Source organism: Narcine bancroftii, chromosome 1, assembly GCF_036971445.1.
Source record: "Narcine bancroftii isolate sNarBan1 chromosome 1, sNarBan1.hap1, whole genome shotgun sequence".
Taxonomy (NCBI): Eukaryota; Metazoa; Chordata; class Chondrichthyes; order Torpediniformes; family Narcinidae; genus Narcine; species Narcine bancroftii.
Window position 1 is genome coordinate 206,840,690 of NC_091469.1, and position 21,341 is coordinate 206,862,030.

The 21,341-nt window shown below is 39.5% G+C and overlaps 1 protein-coding gene across 5 annotated transcripts in view; it reads right to left on the reverse strand.

Annotated features, from left to right (window-relative positions):
• Positions 1–3,997: 3,997 nt before the first annotated feature.
• rgs3a (regulator of G protein signaling 3a) overlaps positions 3,998–21,341 on the reverse strand; it is a 162,029-nt gene continuing 144,685 nt past the window's right edge. For 2 of the 5 annotated variants that reach the window (XM_069889639.1, XM_069889623.1), the window contains 5 exons: positions 12,100–12,176; positions 8,337–8,438; positions 6,830–6,891; positions 5,397–5,563; positions 3,998–5,301 (listed from right to left, as the gene is read on the reverse strand). In XM_069889639.1, coding sequence (XP_069745740.1) covers positions 5,116–5,301; positions 5,397–5,563; positions 6,830–6,891; positions 8,337–8,438; positions 12,100–12,176 — 594 coding nt within the window. In that variant the 3' untranslated portion in view covers positions 3,998–5,115. Of the gene's footprint in view, positions 5,302–5,396; positions 5,564–6,829; positions 6,892–8,336; positions 8,439–8,765; positions 8,836–10,709; positions 10,818–12,099; positions 12,177–21,341 lie in introns of those variants that run through there. The other 3 variants (XM_069889615.1, XM_069889624.1, XM_069889630.1) reach the window with 3 other exon arrangements.

A 21,341-nucleotide genomic window follows, 5' to 3' on the forward strand; every position in this document is an offset into this window, starting at 1 on the left:
TATCTTCTCTCTGTTCTTTCCCAGGTCACTCACAGGAAACTTAGCTGTTCAGATGACTTCATTTCCATCTTCACTCTCACACTTGAACGGTCATATTATCTGAGGTACAAATGGTTTTTGATGTTTCAAATTTCAGTCTCACTAACCAGCATTTCTGGCACCATGTCTCTATATTGTTCTCGGGGTGAATCAGGGATACTACAGGATTGATAAAGGAGTAATACAGGGATGATCCAGGGTGATACAAGGATGATACCGGGGAGATGCTGGAATAATACAGGGTGAAACAATGGTAATATAGGGGTGATACAAGGATGTTGCAGGGTATTGCAAGGGATGATACAGGTGTGATAGGTCATGCAGGGATGATACGATAATACAGAGGTGACAAATAGATGAAACAAAAATCGTGGGTGACTTTTCATTTGTCAACTCTGTTGAGATAAAAGAGTATTACCAAAGTCCTGACAATAGTTGCCATCTGCAAATACAACTGGGAATGTGGAGTCTGCCTGAAGGGGTGAATGTTGGGAACTGTTGCCATGTGGATGTATGCATGTCACTGAAAGCTGACAACAGCTACCAAGTGAGGAAGACCAGGCTTCCCATCCTGAGGTCTTAGATGCACCCAAACTTCACAAGCCTGTCTGAAACTGGATCCTTGACTTTCTCATCGGAAGATCATAGTCATTACAAATTAGAAACAATGTCTCCTATTCACTGATTATCCACATAGGCACACCCTAAGGATGTGTGCTTAGTTCACTGCTCTACTCATTATACACATCCGTGTGGCCAGGCACATTCCAATGGCATCTACAAGTTTTCTGATGACATCACAGTTGTCGGCAGAATCACAAACGACAATGAGGAAGTGCACAAGAAGGAGATAGATCAACTCTGAATGGTATCACACCAACAACCTTGCGCTCAACGTTAGCAAAACCAAGGAGATGATTGTGGACTTCAGGAGGAAGTCAAAGGTACATGACCCTGTCCTCATCGAGGGTTCAGTAGTGGAGAGGGTCAAGAACTTCAAATTCCTGGGTGACAACATCTCCGAGGATCTGTCCTGGAGCATCCATGTTGAAGCAATCACGAAGAAGACTCGCCAGCATCTATAATTTGTGAGGTGTTTGAGGAGAATTGGTATGTCACTGAAGACTTTGAAAACTTCTACAGGTATACTGTGGAGAGCATTCTGGCTGGTTGCATCATTGTCTGGTACGGAGGTGCCAAATCTCAGGGCAAGAAAAAAAATTCCAGAGGTTGTTATCTCCGCCTATGACATCACAGGCACCAGGCTTCAAGGACATTTACATGAAGCGATGCCTCTATCCCTCAAAGACCCCCACCATCCAGGCCATGCCCTCTTCACCCTGCTACCATCGGGGAAAAAATACAGGAGCCTAAAGATGAGCACCCAACGACAGAAGAACGGCTTCTTCCCTGCTGTCATTAGATTCTTGAATATCAATGAACCAAAGACACTGCCTTACTTTTTGTGCTCTATTGTTATTTTAAGATGGCTCATAATATGAACGTTTGTACTGTGATGCTGCCGAAAAAAACACCAAATTTCATGACTAATTCATGGCAATAAATTCTGATTCTGATTTGTTCAGGCAGAGGTGAAGAGATTCCTGGACATTAAGCACAGGTGGAAGATCAGACAAGCCCTCGGTGAATGGTGTAGACCAGTGATTTTCAAACTGCCCCCCTAAACTCACATTCCACCTTAAGCAATCCTTATGCTCTGTGATTAGTAAGGGATTGCTTAAGGTGGGATGTGAGTGGGAAGGGAAGTTTGAGAATCACTGCTCTAGACCCAATTGTTACTGAAATATTTTGCTTGAGAAAAATTGTCATTGGCCCATTTCCTTTGGAGTTGTGAAACCCTGCACATAACGAGTCAATGAGGTACAATTAAAACAGTGGTTTTCAACCTTTTTCTTTTCACTCACATACCACCTAAGCAATCCCTTACTAATCACAGAGCACCAATGGCATAGGGATTGCTTAAGATGGAATGTGAGTTTAGGGGGGGCAGTTTGAAAACCACTGGTGTAGAGGTTCATAGCAGGGAATTACTTGCTGTTCCTTTGGATAGATAGGAGATAGATGAGATTTAGCTTTAGGGGTTTTTTTTGTTTCTTTTTTTATTTTTTTTAGATTAACTTGTTAAATATGGGTTTAATTATGGTTGTCATAGACATATCATTAGTTAGAATTTACCCTTTGTTTAGATCAAGGGAGTGTCTAATGTAGTTTACTTCATTTCTATCCACAATTATATTTTAGAAATATTGTTAAATAAACAAATATGGATAGATTTATGAATTTCATTTATATTTGTGATATGTATACAATATGACCTGTTATTTGTTTCGTTAGAGACTTTGTATGAAGGATTTATGGGTTAAATTCAATAAAAATATTTTAAAAAGAAAGAAAATTAATTTTAGAGATTGAATTTATATGTCAACTCTCGTAGTTGAATAGTTTCACGGTAGAATCTGACTGAGTTAAATTCCCCACAGGATCCAATGTTGTATTATTGGGTAATATTAAGGGGGTTAAACCCAAGTTAAAATTGAATATGTTCCAAGCAAAATTTGTAAATATTGCTCTGGCAATAACTAGAAAATGTATTGCATTAACTTAGAAATCTGATATAGATTTGGGAATGGAAAGACAGCATGAGGCAGTTCAGAGTTCCATACCACTTTAAAAATTACTTATAATTAAGAGATAAATATCATATATTTTGCAAAATATGGAGCCCATATTTACAAAGTGTGGGTATGCATATTTAAATGAAACTCCTACATTCCCTTTCTTCTAAAATAAGTCTCCGTACACTACAAGAAGTTTTACAATATGAGATGCTCCTGTTGAGGGTCTTTTGATTTTTTCTTTTCTTTTTTTTTCTTTCTCTTTTGTGGGGGTTAGAGGGGGAGGGAGGGAGGGGGACTGATAGGGGGTCTTTTTTCTTTTTTTTTCCACTTTTCTTTTTATATATACCACATGTATTTGTAATGGACTGTAATATTATAAAATAATTGATTTTTTTTGTGGTTTTAAAATGTATAAATTAAAATTTAAAAAAAGCCAAAATCTGACTGTAATATGATACAGATGACCAGAAGTTTTGACATAGAGTTAGATTTCAAGGAGAGGCATAAAGGGAATTTTGGAGCTACAATTTTTGGTTTTGGCTAAAAATCTGATTGAAGGCCAGAGGCATAGAAATCTCAGGCAGTTTGAGCTGTAGGAAATTACAGAGAAAGGGAGACTATGGAGGTGCTCTCCAGAAGCACAGGTGAGGTCACGTTTGAAGCTGATGAAAGGAAGGTCATTGGAAAGGTTGTCATGACCTCGTATTTCCAGGTGTGGACTGATGGAAGGCTGATTGGAGGGTTCCACCAACAGGCAAATTGCAGGTGCGATGGAGACAGGCAAAGTGGAGTCTTGATAACAGAGGGAAGAAAAGGTTTGAAGATCCTTTTGGTATCAAGTGGGACTGATTCAGGTGGAGAGTGAGGAAATGCGTTTGCAGCAGAGACAGAAGATAACGATTCGCTGAATCTGCAGAAGCTGGACAAACACTTTCGAGGTTGAGAAGATTATCAGAGATTGGGTGATAAGGCAGTGCAGAGGATGGGAATATTCTCTAACTCCCTTTCCTTTTCTATTTGACCAACTCTGGCCTCATTCAACACTGGCTGAAATGATCATCTCTGTTATATCAGAGTACAATTACTGGCAACTCTCATGGTATTGAAAGGTGTGCAACACTTGCCAGGCTTGCCAGAGACGTGTACTGCCAAGAATTAACCTTACTACAATGAATGAAGATGAAGACCATTGCCTCCCAGTTTCACAACTCTAATGAAGTGAATGAATTATAAAGTCAAGACAGGTCAAATCATTGATGTTTGGTGGTGAGCAAACAACTGGCAGGTGTAAAAGGAATAATTCCAGGAAAATCAATACATTGTTCTTTGATAACTTTTTATTATCACTTGCCAAGATAAAATGGTTGGTTTCTAGCTTCAAGGAGAAACATCACTGTAAACAATAGAAATGGACTAAATGAGGCTTCAAATTCAACATCAACCAACAATGGCCAAAGGAATCCCTCAAAGAGCCCCTCAGCTCTGCGATTATCACTACTTCATCATTTATTAATCAACTGTTGCATATTAGGAAACTTCAACTCAAATTTGAAAGGAACTATATATACAGCTGGAATATCCCTAGCTGCCTGCTGCCAGGGAAACAGTCATGATTAAACTTTAACTGCAAATTTAGATTTCAACAGAATTTGTACAGACTCCAGAAAATATTACAAATTACACATAATTAATAAAAGGTAAGGAAATACCTTTGAAATATTGCACTTCAACACATGGAAGGAAAACAAGGAATATTTCCGATTGGAAATGCATCAAGCATCTGATTATAGAAATAAATAGCTGATTCGTTCCGAGCACATGACAAAGCTGTTAATAAGTTTCTGTGGCATAAGCACTTTGTACTACCTAAGAATATAGTTTCACAAAGGGGAGTGGGAGATGCCACACCCTCATCTGCAGAAAGCTCCAGTAGTAGCTGGTAACAGACCTGTCATAGTCTCGGTTTCCACCAGGAAGCAGAGGCAGCGTCAACCCACCATCATTAAGATGTATATACTCTCGGTAGTTCTTGAAAGCACAGCTTTTAAAGATTTGTCTTTCAGTATATTTACTCTCGGGTCCTGCAGAGAGGGATTGCTCCTGCTCCCACTGCAGTGGACCATGAAAGCTGAGTACGATGTCATCTTGGAAGAACAGGATTAACTGGTTCGCTACCAATGGCTCAATGAATCTTCATGTTATTGTTTCACATCAGATACAGAGAAAGATAATAAAAACCAATGTCATAGCCAAGCTCCAGGATCCAGATCAGGGTTCTTCTGTACAACAGTCCAATAACCTCCAAGCAATTGGATTTCCATCCACTGAAGAGGGGTTTGAAGTCTCAGAGATAAACAGCAATGGTCTTCTCTTTATAATAATGTAAACACAACATTAAATGTCCCAAATGTCTTTCGAGAGTATTAGATGTGTCTGCCTACGATAACGGACTGTGTTTCTTCTGGTCTGTCAAATCCAAGTAAAGGTCTGACCTGAGGAACCTTGGATAAGAGTCCTTCTCCATCAAACCATATATCCTTTTTTGTGCAAGATCAAAGCAAGATCGAGAGACTTTCTGAAGATTCTCCTTGGTATGTTCCCTTGTGTAGGAGTCCAAATTAACCTGAAAAACCACAGAAAACAATATTCAGTACATCAAATCAATAGAATTGTTATTTGAAATCCTATTCATCAAGACTTCTTGATAGACCCATTTACCTCTTTGCAGGACTGAATGGCAATATATTCCCCAAATATTTTCTTGGCCTTGGAGGTCATCTTGGATTGTGATTTGGCTTTTTTATAATCCTCACAGGCCAGCCAGAATTCTAGGTTCTCTTCACTGAACTCGGTGCGCAGGAAAGCTCGGAATGCCGCTACACCATCTGTGAAAGAAGCAGGAATGTGTGAATAGAGTGCAGGTGTGTGAGGATAAATACAAACAGAGTCTTGGCAAATGGAAGACAGGCTTTCTTTCACAGAAAGGTGACAAATGGTGTAATTTTCCAACCTTTTAAAGAGAGGCTTCTGTGAACTGCTTGCTCAGACAGTGACATGAATTCGCATGGACCAATATTCTACTTTCAACCTAAGGTTCTGTACATAATCTATCCTCTGCTGCTTCTATGCACCACAGACAAGAACCTGGATTATACATATTCAACGGTGTTTGAAAGATAATGGAGACATTATCTTTGACAAAAAATACCAATTTAATTATTCATCTTTTCAAAGAATCCAACCCAGCTTCATTCTAGTACAAAGGCTGGGTGCAAGAGGCAATTTCAGCATTTATCAGGCACATTTTGAAGTGTCTCCCTTGTAATGTGTTCCTGATGGACCTCACCTGCATTTCATGTTCAGAAAATCTGATCTCAACCACCACAGTGGCTTAAGCACCACTTTACAAAAAGGTACTCTTACAAAATTCCTTGATCTCCTTCAGGGCAGTAATTTGGAGCAGTCGGACGAAGACACAAAATGTGTATTCCAGATCAGAGTGGAATTTTGCCTCCTCTCAATTATCTTATTTTAATAATTGAAAATGAATAGAAAATATGCAGAACCCCATCTCCTATGAGGTGGGGATACTGTAGCAGCTTCAATGTAAATTTAAATGAAATCAGAATGTTCGAAACACATTTGGCATTCTGCTTGTGGCCAAATGTTCTGATGAAATTTTGGAACTGGTCCAAGAATTATAAGGGAAGAAAATGAGCAAAAACTTCCTGTTTGCTAGATCCATGGGGACTGGCACCTGCAACAATGTCTCTTATTCTAAGAAGGTCATGCACACGTGCATTTAAAACTGCAGTCTTTTGCCTCTAGTTAAACACATGCATGACATACACCCACCCATTTCAAGGAGCGCAGGCTCATAATGCCAATGAGCGTGCACCCACTGTGCTAAGGAGCACACAATCTGCCCATTCCAAAGAGCACAATGCAGCGGGCACGCACTCCTTGGCACGGCAGGCACATGTGCACCATTTGATAAAACTACCAGAAATCTACGAACTAGTAAAGTAGCTACACTTCAGGTGCATTGAAATATTTTTGAACTTGCAATGGTATTTAAAGGATCAACAATGATGTCATGCCAAGCAAAATCTGTACAATGCAATGTTGTTACCCTGGAACAATGTGCTTACATTTATGGATCAGAAGTTTTTCCAGAGACTCTCCCCATTTCAGAGCTTCTTCAGTTGAGGGCCTACAGGGAAAGGAAGTGCAGTTTATCAGTTGACACATTTGCACAGCCTAATAACGGTCTGTGTATGGTTGCAAGAATATTATTATGTCTTACTTAAGTTTGGAGAAAATTAGATACAGCATTAAAGATGTCAAGGTTGAATTTGACAAGATATGCGGCCCTTTCTCAGATTACTAAGACACCTTGAAGATTTAATTGCGTGAATGCTCTAAGGATTCCCTGTCTGATGTCCGAGAGTTGCAATTCGATTCATATCCACTTACTACTTGCAGGTGAACTGTGTTTAGTGGGAGGGATAGGATTAGTAGGGTTTTTGTCTTTTTTTTATTTCTAGAGAAAACCAGGCTCATAGTAGATAATAACATTATAGAATAGCATGAAGATTTATAGTTGCTAAATGGGATTCTTAATTCTAGCTTATTATTTTCTGTTTATATCAGATGTGAGGTTTTGAGCAAGATATATTGCCTGATCATTCGGGTTTATATTCTGTATTACAATTTATATATGTATTGTATATACTATGAATTGAATTGAATTATGTAATCAATTAGAAATCATGTATAAAGGGATTTTTTCTGTTAAAATCAGTAACAATATTTTAAAAAGTAAAGAAATGTACCTTGTGTCTGACACTTCAGCTGAAAATGACGCCTTATTTGTTTGGTCATGCCGGAAAGCTGCCTGAACATCAGTCTAATTCTTCAACACCAACCCCCAAGTCATTATGATGTAATTTGAAACATGTCTTTCAGGATGGTCAATAATGGACTCATCTTCTAGCAACTCAGACTTACCAAAGCTGTTCAGGAATTTGTTCTGCAAAACCTGCCCATCATGATTAATAGCACGAGAAACCTTGGCTCACACAATCTCTTGCTTAGTTTTCCTTACATCTTTCAATCTGTGACCATGTTGAAAGATTTGGTGCATCATAGGGCATGACTTCAACATGTCCAGTTGACAACTATTAGACAGCTAATAGATAAATAAATCGCTTGTGGAGGTTTGCAGGCAAATACAGATTTTCCTGGGCAAGCTTCCAGAACCCCGAACAAGATGCAGAGCCACATTTTCCGAGGGGGCTTAACAGAGCTTGCTTTGTACACTGAATGTAAAGCAGCGTGCACATTCTCAGCTTTCAGACAGCACTGCTAATACACTTCTCCAACAGAGAGACAAGGCTCTCTATTCACAAAGCCTCAACTCAAAGGTGCCCGTAGCAAATCTGAACTAGAATTCTTTAGAGCAATTAAAGTATTGATCTCTTTTCATTCATTGATGGATGAATCTCTGGCTTCGCTAGTATCTAAAGGAGTGCCAAGGCATGGCTGCATTGTTGACTAAAACTTTGACTTTACGATTTGTCTGTAACTCAGATGTTCAAAGTGATTACATTTGACAAAAGGAGCAGAGGCAAGAATAAATAAAAATCTAAGACTTACTTCACAGTTTTACTGGCTTTGTCAAGTTTTGCAGCGTTGATGCCCGGATTGGGTTCACTGTGCCAGCGAAGAAATCCCAAACGGTTTTTCATATCTTTGGCTCTGCCAGAAAGTGAACAAAACCACGGGTAAATATCGCAAAGCCGATGAAACACTGTTTATTTAAAAATGGCATTTCCTTCACTGTAACTACATAGAAAGTACATTCAATGTACGAGGTACACAACAACAGACAAGACCTGCAGACAAAACAAAAAGTTCTTCCATTGCTAAAAAGTATGGAGTTTCACCATTTATTTCCCTCAGTTTGCTTTGGTCACCACCACCTTGGGTTTTCGGACCGCAAGAATAGAGACACGCACTTTACCATGTCAAAAAAGTCGCGCTTCTTTCCTGCATTTAGAATTAGTAGGCTCATCCTCAACTTACTCTTTCAGTCTATCATCGACGCAAGCCCTTTGCAGGACTTGTACACCGAAGCAAGCTCAAAACTATTTCCAAATGAAATTCATGTGCTTGCTCTTAGAAAAATGGCATATTTCAGAAACGACTTGGTCAGACTAGTTCCTTCCCCTTATTGAGTACACATTTGACTCACGATGTAGCTGTTCAATAGCGTTCAGTCACCCGAACCCTGGAATGTGCAATTCTACTTCATCCTTACAGCAACAGAGCCTTTAAACATCCTTATGAGCAATGAAATCTCCCATCTATCTCTCTTTCCAGGGCTGGAAAGGGTCTGATTTCTGGCTGAGCAGCAGGAATTCCAGTTCTGTGCTCAACCGGCTGTGCGGCCTGTGGTATTTACGTTCAGAAAGTGCTGAGAACCCACACTTTTGAAAGGAGAATACTGTTGACTTAGAATATATCAGATGAGCTACTTCAGTGAACAATGTACGTTAATAACTACAATGCCAATTCAGGAAACTTAAACTATTTAGGTCTACACCTATAACAGGTTGCTATAGCAACAATTCAAAGAAAAATGATTAAATTAGTTGAGTGAAGAGTAAAAGCTATGTCAAACTAAAATGACTCAAAATTCTGCTGACTATTTGGCAAAACCAGAAATATAGGAGCCGATACCCTTTCTAGTCTGTTACTGCAGCATAAATTAGTGAAAAAAAAGAGTTTTGCTAAAATGTTTTAAAGGTTAATTCATACAGGCCAGAAGTATAACAAAATCAGCAAAGTTATTTAAACTTGACTTTAAATAAATATCTTACAATCTGCTGATGGTGAGCAGTTAGGTGCAAATACCTCGCTTCCAATAATAAAGAAGATTTAATAGACTGGGCAATCAGTATTTGTCACAAATTGATTTTTATTAAAGACTGAACTCCATGCTACCTTATGGATGGAAGGACTCTCTGTTGTGAGTGGGGGACAGTGCCTCTGCCGCCCTTCACATCACTGTCCATGGCTGGCGTTATACAGAGGCTGAACTGCGAGTGTGTCAGGAAGAGGAATGACTGGTATGCGAACACACATTGCAACCAGAAACTATCCTGCAGCTCATAAGATAAGCAGCATGGTTTCTAAAACCCCTACTGCTTTCTCAGGCCCTTAACTAGATTAAATCTTTTAATTTGAGGTACAGAAGCAACACAATATTTAACTGGCGTTCTGTATGCCCTATTTATGGCAGCCAATGTGATATTCAATTATCTTAACCCTAATATTTTACACAGGAATGAACAGCCGTCAACAGCAAACCATTGGCACCGTGAGGTTGGGTTCTAATATTCAAACACACACACACACACACACACACACACACACACACACACACACAAAAAGACAATGTTGAAGAAAACCCACCAGATAAGCAGCAAATAACAAGAGGGGAAAGTGTAAGATAGAGAATGGTGAAACAGTATTTCTAATGGAAATGTCGGGCTCAATCCATGCCATCACATGGTTTGCCTGGGCACAATCTTTATCCAACTGCTCAACTGAAATATAGTATCTTTAGAAATAAGTGGACTTCCCCGCTATTCTATTGAAAGAAAACACGTTAACAAAAAAACGTATCTACTTCAAATCCACCACCAGGCAGCCCAGAATATTAAAACTAAGAATGTCTTGCAGAATTCAGCAGATCGAAATTGTGTTTCTTGCCATAAGCATTAATTAGCCACAAAATTCCTAAGCAATGTGGCAGTTGAAATCTTTCCAACAGATGTTTAATAGCAGCATTTATAAGATAACTGCAAAAAAATTAACACAAAGTACTACACATTTCATTCCTTTTATTTTAACATTATAAAACCTATAAAGATAATGAATGCCAGAAGTCCATTATAGAGCAAACTCGCTCCCACATTTAAATTCTAACATGAAGTGTCGCTTCTTCTTTGGACTGTCCCCTACCTCTCGAGGCATTTTTCTGAGAAGTCCACCATTCTGTGCAGCATTTGGACACGTCTCTCCACAGGTAGTATACAAGCCCAATGTTTTGAGTCAGAGAGTTGTATTGATATCTCTCCCAGGAAGGCAGATTATGTAGTAAGTGTGGGTTGGATAAAGGCCAAAACATGAGCCAATCAAACTCCAGCATCTGATTAAAAAACTCCACGGAAGAGAACTAAGTCTTTCCATCATGGGGCAACCACTGTGTTGCAGATACACATGGGGGGGGGGGGGCATTTTGTGACTCTTGTAATCTATGCAAGTGCTTCTCTTTGTAACTTACACAAATTACAAGTAACCGTAAAACAACATTTTCAGGATCTAGGGTGAAAGCCTCTATTATTGCTAGATATTGGCTCCACCTACTGGTTCATATTAGTACTTCAAGATGACTAAAACTTCAAGAGATTTATTCTGAATTATTATTTCAAACCCTGCTGGTCAGAGCTGCAAGAAAAAATAAATTGCTTCATTTCTTTTTCAAGGATTTGAGACACATATGTACTCCTTTTATGGACAAATATTTTGTCAAAATTAAACAGTGAAAGGGAATTCTACCTATTGCATGAAGCAATGTGAGTATTTTTAAACCCAGTCATTAAAGACATTATTCTTCACTGTTTTACGTTTTTAAACCAATTCGCATCAGGACAAAAAGCTACGAATTACACATTGATCCAGTCAGCTTTTCTAGTATCATGTTTGTACAAGAACATATTTTAAGCTGTGAAACTGGAACACTGTTGTTTAAAAATCATTGTTTTTATTTTCTACATCTAATTGCTTCTATGAGTTTACCCCAGGCCCTTCCCCTCATTATTAGTGAATGGAAACAGCTGTAACATTAACTCTGACCCCATCTGCACTGTTTTAATGCAGCAAAACCTCAAGATCACATTTCATCCTTCCTGCTTCCAATCTTAACTTTGCACTCTTCTTAATATTAATGATTATATTTCTTTGCAAAGTATGTTTGAGTATTAATGAAGCTTGGATCAATTTCTCTATGATTATGTCTGCTCTTTCATTCTTAAACTGTCAAAATACAACAGAGGAATGAAAACATTAGCTGGAAGTTATTTCCCCAGTGAACATTTAATGGACCAATTATGAGATATCCTTAAACCTAACTAAAAGAATCTGATGCTTCAGCTTTACAACCGGCATCGGAATTCTTCCTGGAAGGAAAACAGATCACCTACTATAATAAAAGCTGTTTATTCCTGATCTAAAAAGTTGCACAAAGAACAGAAGGAAAGCTTTCTTCAAAAGCTAACAATGAAGGAATGATAACTGAAGAAGCATCACAACAAGTTGGACTTCGAGCTTCAAACCAAAAGGGGGTACTTACAGATTCTTGGTCTTTTTCTTCTTGGAGCTGTCGTCAGCCTCACTGAATGCACTGTTTGAATCTGTTCCGGCAAGCTGCTGAGGAAACAGTAAAAGTACAGTCTGCATCATGGGCTGAGGTTTACAAGATTCCTTGCCTTCCCTTCAGTTAATTCCAAGGTTACCGTGGCTAACTCTCAATTTCCTTTGCACACAATGTCTTAAATAAACCACAGTTCGACTCAGGCCTGTGCTATGCTCCATTCTGGATGATCCACGAACATACACATCCAGAGACACAGGCTGAATCACCATGTCCGGGAGAGATCCTTTCTGAAAAATGGACAGTATTTCGTTTTGCCAATATGACCAAATTCTTTGCTCTCCTAAAAAAAAATCACTGTGACCACTTTTATTCAGACTGAGCTTGAACATAAGGAATAGAAACAAACTATCTTCACATGACTAGCTGTGAGACAGTGAGTGACTTTGATTTCATCCAGTAATACAAACTTATGACTTTACAGCTTTCATTTTTATGTTTATTCTGCAAAGCAAGGAAAAATAACAGAAAGGAAGAAAAGCTACAATAGCTGTCAGAATGCTTACAGGCAAGAACTTAAAAGTTTATATAAAACATAGAACTTTATAGGCCCTTCTGCTCATGATATTGTGCCGATCTATATAAACATTCTCTGCAGCAATCAAACTTTTCCCTCCCTCACACTGATAATCCTGTAAATTATTTTTACATCCATGTGCCTATCTAAGAATTTAAACAGTTAGATTCATAGAAAGTAAACATCTGGATAAGATCCATTCCCTCAGAAAGTCATCCATTACCATCTTTCCCGATGTAAAATTAACAGAAAATGTGCATTGATCAGATCAATAAACTCAGAATTGGCTTTTCTTCCTCATTATCCCATTTTGGAGTCATTCCTCTTGGTAACAACGAGAATTCATCATTTTACTGGCCACGTTCCCCTCTGGCTTGCGTGCATGTGAATGAGAAGCAGAAAGCCCTCTGTATAGCTGGCCTGCACCAGGAGAGCTGGGAATCTTCCCATGGGGGAAGATATGGGGGACCTCCACTACGCATCATGAACTCTGTAGTGGATAGCACCAAATTCCTTGAAGTTCATGCTACTAGTGACCTATTAACGTCTCTTTGTCAGAAGGGTGCAACTTCCTTTAGATTTAGATATACAGCAGGGTAACAGGCCTTTTTGGCCCACGAGCCCATGCTGCCCAATTAACCTACAAACCCTGGTACGTTTTTGAACATTGGGAGAAAACTGGAGCCCCCCTGCTGAAAACCAACACAGACACGGGAGACGGTACAAACTCCTTACAGACAACATTGGATTCAAACTCCTGTCCAGATAATTGGCGCTGTAACAATGTTGCACTAACCACAACACTAACCATGCTGCCCAAAAAAGGCTGAAAAGACTTAAGTGGGCAAGGCTTCATTATGTCAACCTTCTATTGGAGCTCTATCAAGGGCATCCTGGCTGGCTGCTCCACAGTGTGGTATGGTCGTTGAAGAGAACTGGATTGGAGGCCAATCCACAGGACCATAAGAGTTGCAGAGGGGATCACTGGAGTCTCCCTTCCCTCCTCCACTCCACCAATATGATCTACTGGGATCGTTGTCTTAAGAGGGTGCACAAAATCATTGAAGACCTTTTCCACCCTGAACACAGCATCTTTCAGCTGCTCCCATTGGGAAGAGATACGGGAATATCAGAGCCAGCGCCACCAGGCTGAGAAATGGCCTCTTCCCACGGGCTGTGAGAATGCTGAACAACCAAAGGAAGTGCTCACTCTAACCATCCGAGACTCTCATATGTACAGAACAAGATCTATCTATTTATTTATTTATTTATTTATTTATTTATGTAGGTGAAATACCTGTCTTGCATATGTTGAGTTTGCCTGTATGTGTGCTGTGTCTGGTTGTGTGTCTGCATGTTTTGCACCGAGGAGCAGAGAACACTGTTTCGTCGGGTTGTACTTGTACAATCAGATGACAATAAACTTGACTTGTATGGCAATATCCTTGCAAGTAGAAGAAGGAGAGAAAAGTACACGCACCTCCCCTGCTTTTCCCACCCTTTTCTGAGCATGGGCATTCCTGCCACAATGCCATGGGTTCTGCCCTCAGCTATATTCCCCAAGTTGTTGAATTTTATCTGCTAAATGAAAGGTTGAAGCAATCTGGAATGACCAAAGATTGAGGCATCTGTCGACAATCACTGGACCTAGTCATGAAGTGTATAATGGTACCAGTTCAACGACAAGTCAAAACTTAAACATCACAAGAGACAGTCAGAGATGAAGTTCATGTAATCTGACGCAGGCATTAGTTTGCAAAACCACCTTGTGGGACTGGCCGCCCGCATTTGGACAGAGTAGTAAACTTTTGACAAGTCGAAGACGCTGATTTTCACAAAGTCCAAGCTCACAGCCTTTTGACCTTCACAAAGAATCAAAGTAATAAATGCAGAAACCATTGGAATGATTATGATTCACTCATAAAATGTCTGAGTATCAGTTCAAGAAACATGTTACTCCCTGCAACAAACACATACCTAGTTTGTTAATGAGGATGGCACTGGTCATATGCACAATTCCTTATTGCCTTAAAATCTGAACTTCCATAGTGCCTCTGGCATTGTAAAGCACTTCATAGGGGACACTGATTGCATGGAGCTCCAGCTGCCCATGATGCTCACACTGCCTGCTCATTTTAAAGGTATCGGGGCTGAGAGCAAGTGTCCACGTTGTAAGTGGACACCTCTTCATTCTAATTCCACTCACTGAAGAATCATCTCAAGTTGAGGAAACAGCTCAAGGAAGTGAACAGCCATGAATAGGAAGTGAAAATCCCTCTGGGACAGGGCAGGAGACGGTGGGATGTGTACGTCACCTTATTTCAGTTTATGTGTGTTAATATAATTAAAGCATTACATGAGAAACAGTCAGAGAGACTGAAAGGTTCTGCCTGTTTGCTGAGCTGAAAACTATCATTGTTTCTTAAGCTTTGAGTTCATCTCCTCTGACTTCCTGCCATTTTACACAAAAGCTTTGTATATAGAGTTTAGGAAGTCTTTCAATATATGGCTCCTAGTTTTTTTTTTCCACACAGATCTATTGAATAAGGTACATTTTCCTTCAATTGTCATTCTCTATTCTAAGCTAGCATATTTCCATTCTGATTTTTTTAACAGAAGCCATGCTGCCTTTAAGGAATATTTAATTGTGACAGGATATTTTATTCACCTTTGCTGTTATATTTGCTGTCCAATTTGGTTTCTTATTTCTTTCCATACAAAGCTAATTTATTTTAAGAGCTCCTTTCTTTTGTTCACATTGGTACATTTGATATTCCTGAAATAGGTTCAACTCCACAAGTCGATACTTTCTACTTAAGTTTGTCCAATCTTTCCCCATAACCCATACCCTCTAAAACGAGACAGCACTCCGGTAAAACCTTTCTGTCCCCTTTCCATATCCTCCACATCCTTCCTGTAATGGAGCAACTGGAAGTGCATAGTATTATATGGCTGCATCTTGACCTCCTATCTTTTCACTCAATGCCCTGCCCAGTGAAGCCAAGTAAAGCATACTTTGCCACTTTATCTATATGCGTGGCTATTTTCAATGAACTGTAGACTGAACCCCCAGATCCCTCTGCTCATAAATACTTTTAAGAGCCCTGCCAACAACAGTATATGTTCTTTACATTTGACCTCTCAAAGTGCAACACCTCACACTTGCCCAGATTAAACTCCATCTGCTACTTCTCTGCCCATATCTGTTTCTGATCTATATCCTGTGGTATTCTTTTATAATACTCTACGCTGCTCACAACTCTGCCAATCTTTGTGTCATCTGCAAACTTACTATCTCACCCACCTACTTTTTCATCCAAGTTATATCACAAAGAATGGGGAGCCAACACCAATCACTGTGGAACATCACTGGTCGCAGACGTCCAGCCCGAATAATGGCCCTCCACCACTATCCTCTCTCTTCTGTGAGCCAGCAAATTTTGTTTTCAAACAGCATGGATTACTTTTGGTTAAGAAAGCTATCCCACATTTGAATGTAACCTGCAGCAAAGATCAGACCATTCTGAGACAATATTGGTGACGTCAATGAATGAGTCTTGCACAGGTTTGAGTCATTGAGTCCTACAGCATAGAAACAGACCCTTTGCTCCATCTTGCCGATACTGACCAAGTTGTTTGGTCACACTTCATTTTCTGGTCCCTTCACCTGGTAAATAGTGTGGTGTGTAATTAAGGGTGAAGGGTGATGCTTTTCATATTGCCAAACTACTTTTTTACGGCAGAGAAATAGCTTGGGTGACTGTTAGGCCTTCAAAAGTAAGTCAACTGGTGGAGGAAGAGTTCCAAATTTAATGGGGCCTATACTGTGCCTGAAAGTTGGCATTTTGATTAGTCCTTTCATTTCAGGTTTTAAGCACATGCTCTGTGGAAGAAAACATGCAGTGGACCTCATGATTAGGAAAGTGGAGAATGCCTGCCCCTGAAACAATAAAAAAGTCTTGAAGGAATAGCTGACAAGGAATAGCTGTACCATTGGGAACTAAAAACTATGTATGTAGCCAATTAAAGGCAGATGTTTGCTTCACCAAATATTTCAGTAATGGACACTTTCCAATCACAGAACGAATGGTACATGGGTAAATCAAACTACGTGAGTAAATTTGAGAAGCTGAAGGAAAATAAAATTAAATCATTTTAATTTAAACATTAAATAAAATGTCCAGAATTTCTAAAGATGTCAAACATTCTTTTTTGACAAAAGAACTTGAACTGTATGCTATGCTACAAACTATTGAAACTAAGAGAACTTTTCCCAATGAGCTACTTAATCATCTCTAGTAAATTAACTGTATTTATACTGCTACATTTCTGGAGATTAAACTTTTACCGGGCCCCGTGTGGCACTATTTACCATTCACGCACGTTATGCATGGTCATTGATAGATTGAAAGCCTCAAGGGTTGTCAGAAAGGAGAAGATTTGCAACTCCATAAACTAGCCAGTCTTCAAAGAGTAAATCAACATAAAACAAACTTTTCAGTTGTTTGACAGCTTATTGAGTTTCATATTTTCAGAACATCTCAACAGTATGTGGTTGAGGACCTAAGGAATGTAATTTGTTTACATATAACAAATTTTCCTGTTATGATTATGGACCATGGCTTCAATGATGGAACCGATCGCCAAAGACAAGAGCACTTGACGAGAAATCCTCAGTTCATTGTCAGACACAGTCCAATCAGATCTTCACTTTCTCTTCCTCCTCACGTGAAAACAACGAATGGAAGAAATCAGAAATAGATTTTAATGATCTTCTTTTACACTTTCAATAAAGATGGTGTGTCCACAAATTTAACGTTTAATCCTGTGATTCTTTAGCATCATGCAGTTGAAAGTCATCGTTTATTCATGGGATGCCCAGTACTGGTTGGGGACATGTGGGCCAACATGGTCTTCCTAGTACTGCAACAGATGCAGTTAGGGACTCATCCACAGGCCTGAGCCACATAGCCCTGATCTGAAGGCATTCCCCATCACCCTGACCAGTGACTCACAACCACAACCCTGTGATCTGAGATTTCCCCCAACTCTGCAATACCCTCCACATGAACTCAACTCCTCCTCCCCAAAGATGCTGCTGGAGCTCCTCACACCCCTAAAGCAGTTATTTGATTCAATATGCGAGTTAAAAATGCCTGCCCACCTCTTCTGCCAGCGCTTGCGAGTTTCTAGGTAAATGCTTCAATTCAGGAAATCTACTCACACCAGGATGAGAGTTCATAAATGCAGGAGGATTCAGTGCCAGGTGATCAGAAATCTTTTGGTAATTTTAAAATTTCCCTTATTTATTTGATTCTATAACTCAAACTTTGTGATTTTTATTGACCAGCTTTCTGTAAATCATTTGAGAGAAAAGTTTGAAGCAACAACACCAGCGTGGCCAAAATCAACTCATTAACAGAGGAGTCCTGGGTGCCAGTTGGATCACTCACTGGTTGTGAAAATGAACTGCTCAGGAGACCTGCAGTTGTGGGAATTAACGTGATTTCAGGATTCAACAACAGCACAATGGCCCAGGGTAGCGAGACAATACTGATGGCGCAGCACCGCAATACACAAATTCCAAACAATTAGACATTTCCTTTTTTTCAGAAAGCAGACAAGTGGAGGGAAATGACATTCTTCACATATGCCATTCAGAATAATTGCAAAGTTCTCAAAGAAACCAACGACGCAAGTAGGGAAAGGCCAGGTGTTAAGTCCTCAGAATTCGCTGTGAGATCCACGGTAGTTCAAAACATGGCTAAAGTTCACGGAGGCATGTCGATGGGCCAGCGACAGCAAGCTGCTTAGCAAAATAAAACACTTATTATGTACAATATATCCAAAATGCAAATATATGAAAAGGACATTTAAGCTTAAAGATCTTGGAATTCATTAAAAGTTAGCCAAAGGTCATCAACATTTTTAGATTCACACCCTTTCAGGTTTCTTGCATCTGTGGTATTTTATTGTAAACTCCAATTGTATAAGTATGTTTTCATGAGTACAGTTATCCATAAGTAGAAATTCTGCCTGGTCCACAGGAAAAAGAATCTCAGGGTTGTATGTGCTGTCATGCAAGTACTCTGAAAATAAATCTGAACTTTGAAACAAAGCTTCAAATTCTGACTTTATATGATTACAATATGTAGTTAATAATTTCCTTTCATGTTAGGTGACCATTTTTGAAAGACTCACGGCACAGTTGGCATAGCGGTTAGTGCAATGCCTTTACAGTGCCAGTGATCGGGACTGAGGGTCAAATACCGCAAAAGCCTTTTACAAAACCAATTCCAAAGGCTTTGGATTGTTGATTCATTCTAAAGCAAAAACTGACTTCAACTACACTAAGTCATTGCAGAAAGAGCTTCTGAGTCATAAAATCAAAGAAATCAAATCTCAAAAGTAAAGATCTAATGGCGATCCCAATTCCAAAACTCCAGCCACTCTTAATTCACGGGTATGATGCTTTTTAAACAAAATAATTTTTCATTCACGCCTTCATAGTTTGATGCATCCAAGTTGTTCAAGAAATAATCCAGGAAAACAATCAGTTCAATTTATTTCATTCATAGGTAAAGCAATTTTGGATGCAGAATTTGATCCCTATCCACTGTGGAGGGAAATAATCACTTAAACATCTCCAGCCTGAGCTGTGGTTTCAGACACTGAGGAAGGACAGACACATGACCTACAACTGAAGTAAAAAATGTGTATCTGCAGATAGATCTGTATCTGCCAATAAGGCTGCCTCAGGCAGGCGAAGTTTAAATCAGGGCCTGAATCATCAAATAGGAAGCCGGTTGCTGGAGAGACAAACATTCCAAGTTCTGCTGGTTGGTCAGTTACTAACTCTGTTCCTCCCTCCACAGATGCTACCTGCTCTGCTGAGTATTGCAGGCACTCTGTTCTATTTCTGCATAATTTAGATTTTATTGCTGGAAACATACCTGTTTCTGCAGTTTGCCGAGGCTAATCTAAATGGTGCTTGTGAAAAGATTCAACATTCCTTTGCACACTTTACTGATGCAGTAAAGTTTACAATTGCAAGTATTAATAGTTTTGTTACACAATCGAAAGCCCACGTTAACACAAGTGATCACTCATCTCTCTGAAGCTCTCAAGATAGAAACAGACATTGCAGTAATTGCCAGCATTCTTCTCCACAAATTTCTCTTCCCACACTGCCTGCATCAATCACACATGAGGACTGAAGAGAACTAGCAAACCCCCATGCTTAGTGTTTACTGCAATCAGTATGGGCATGACCATCAAGATCTTCAGAGTTCAGTCATCTGAGAAATGGTAGTTATTGTGCAGATGGCTGCATGAATGTCTAATTTCAGTAAAACATAATTATTCTGAATGATGTTTTCGATTAGGACCAGATGACATTCAAAACCTATCCTTGTTTCTACGTAATATCTGTCAACAACCTGCTTTGGATCATTGTGCAGATTCTAACATCCTGGCATTTCAAAGCATCATCAATATGACCTGTCCACTCCCCCCACCCCTCCAAATGAAATGTGTTCACGAGTCTGAACATTAGATCCCTTTGTGCCTTTAGGCAAATGAACTGTTCATGTTCATGTTTGGTTTGAAGGGATTACACACTTTCTGGCGTGTGGGCAAGAGCGGCAGGCATTTTTCACATGATTTAGCATGACATGGTGTTGTTTCCCTCTTGCATTGGCATCAATGTGCAAGGGACTCAATAATTACATCCTGACTGTAATAGGATTAAAAGATCTTACAACTTGCAATATAACAAAGACTAAGTTGCATGGTATAAAGTATACAGATTGTGACATCAATTTTAGATTTTGTCGATCCTCTACAGTCCCATTACCAGCTGTTCTGGGCACTGGTTGAAAGCCCTCTGCACAGTTACCTTGAGCTGTGTCCCTGATGTTGACCCTCTCTGGGGGGCGGGGGTGGGGTGTTCCCAGAAAACAGGGAATTATAGTCTTTGTCCTTGTGCTGAGATAGGATGAACACCAGCGTCCTCCTAATCATATGCCATCCTGTAGCTGCCGTGGAGAGAGTTCTTCAAAGCCCTGACTTACTTCCAATAAGACGATAAGTTACAGGTGAAGTATTAGGCCATTCAGCCTATCAAGACTGCTCTGCCATTCAACATAGCTGATATATTTATCCTCAACCCAATTCTCCTGTGTGTTCTGCTCATAACCTTTGATACCCTTACTAGTGAACAATTAATTAGCTGCCCAGTTACATATACCCAAATGAATTAGACTTCACAGGCATCTGTGGCAAAGAATTCCTTAGATTCACCACCCTGTGGCTGAAGAAATTTATTCTCATCTCAGTTCTAAAGGAATATTTTTTTATTCTATCGCTTTGCCCTCTGGTCCCAGACTCTCTGACTGGTGAAAATATCTTCTCCACATCTACTCTGTCTGGGCCTTTCAATGCGTCAATGAATGCAGGAAGAGACATGGATTAGATTTCAATAAAGCAAAACAAGAAAGAGGATTACAGTTTCAAAATAATCTTAAGGATATTTGAAAGTTATTGATTTTCCTTTCTTCTCAATTTATAACTCAGTCTTCAGCTCAATATTCCAGCATGTTTGAAACTGGAATTGGAAATAATTTTAGTAAGATACTCCCTCTGT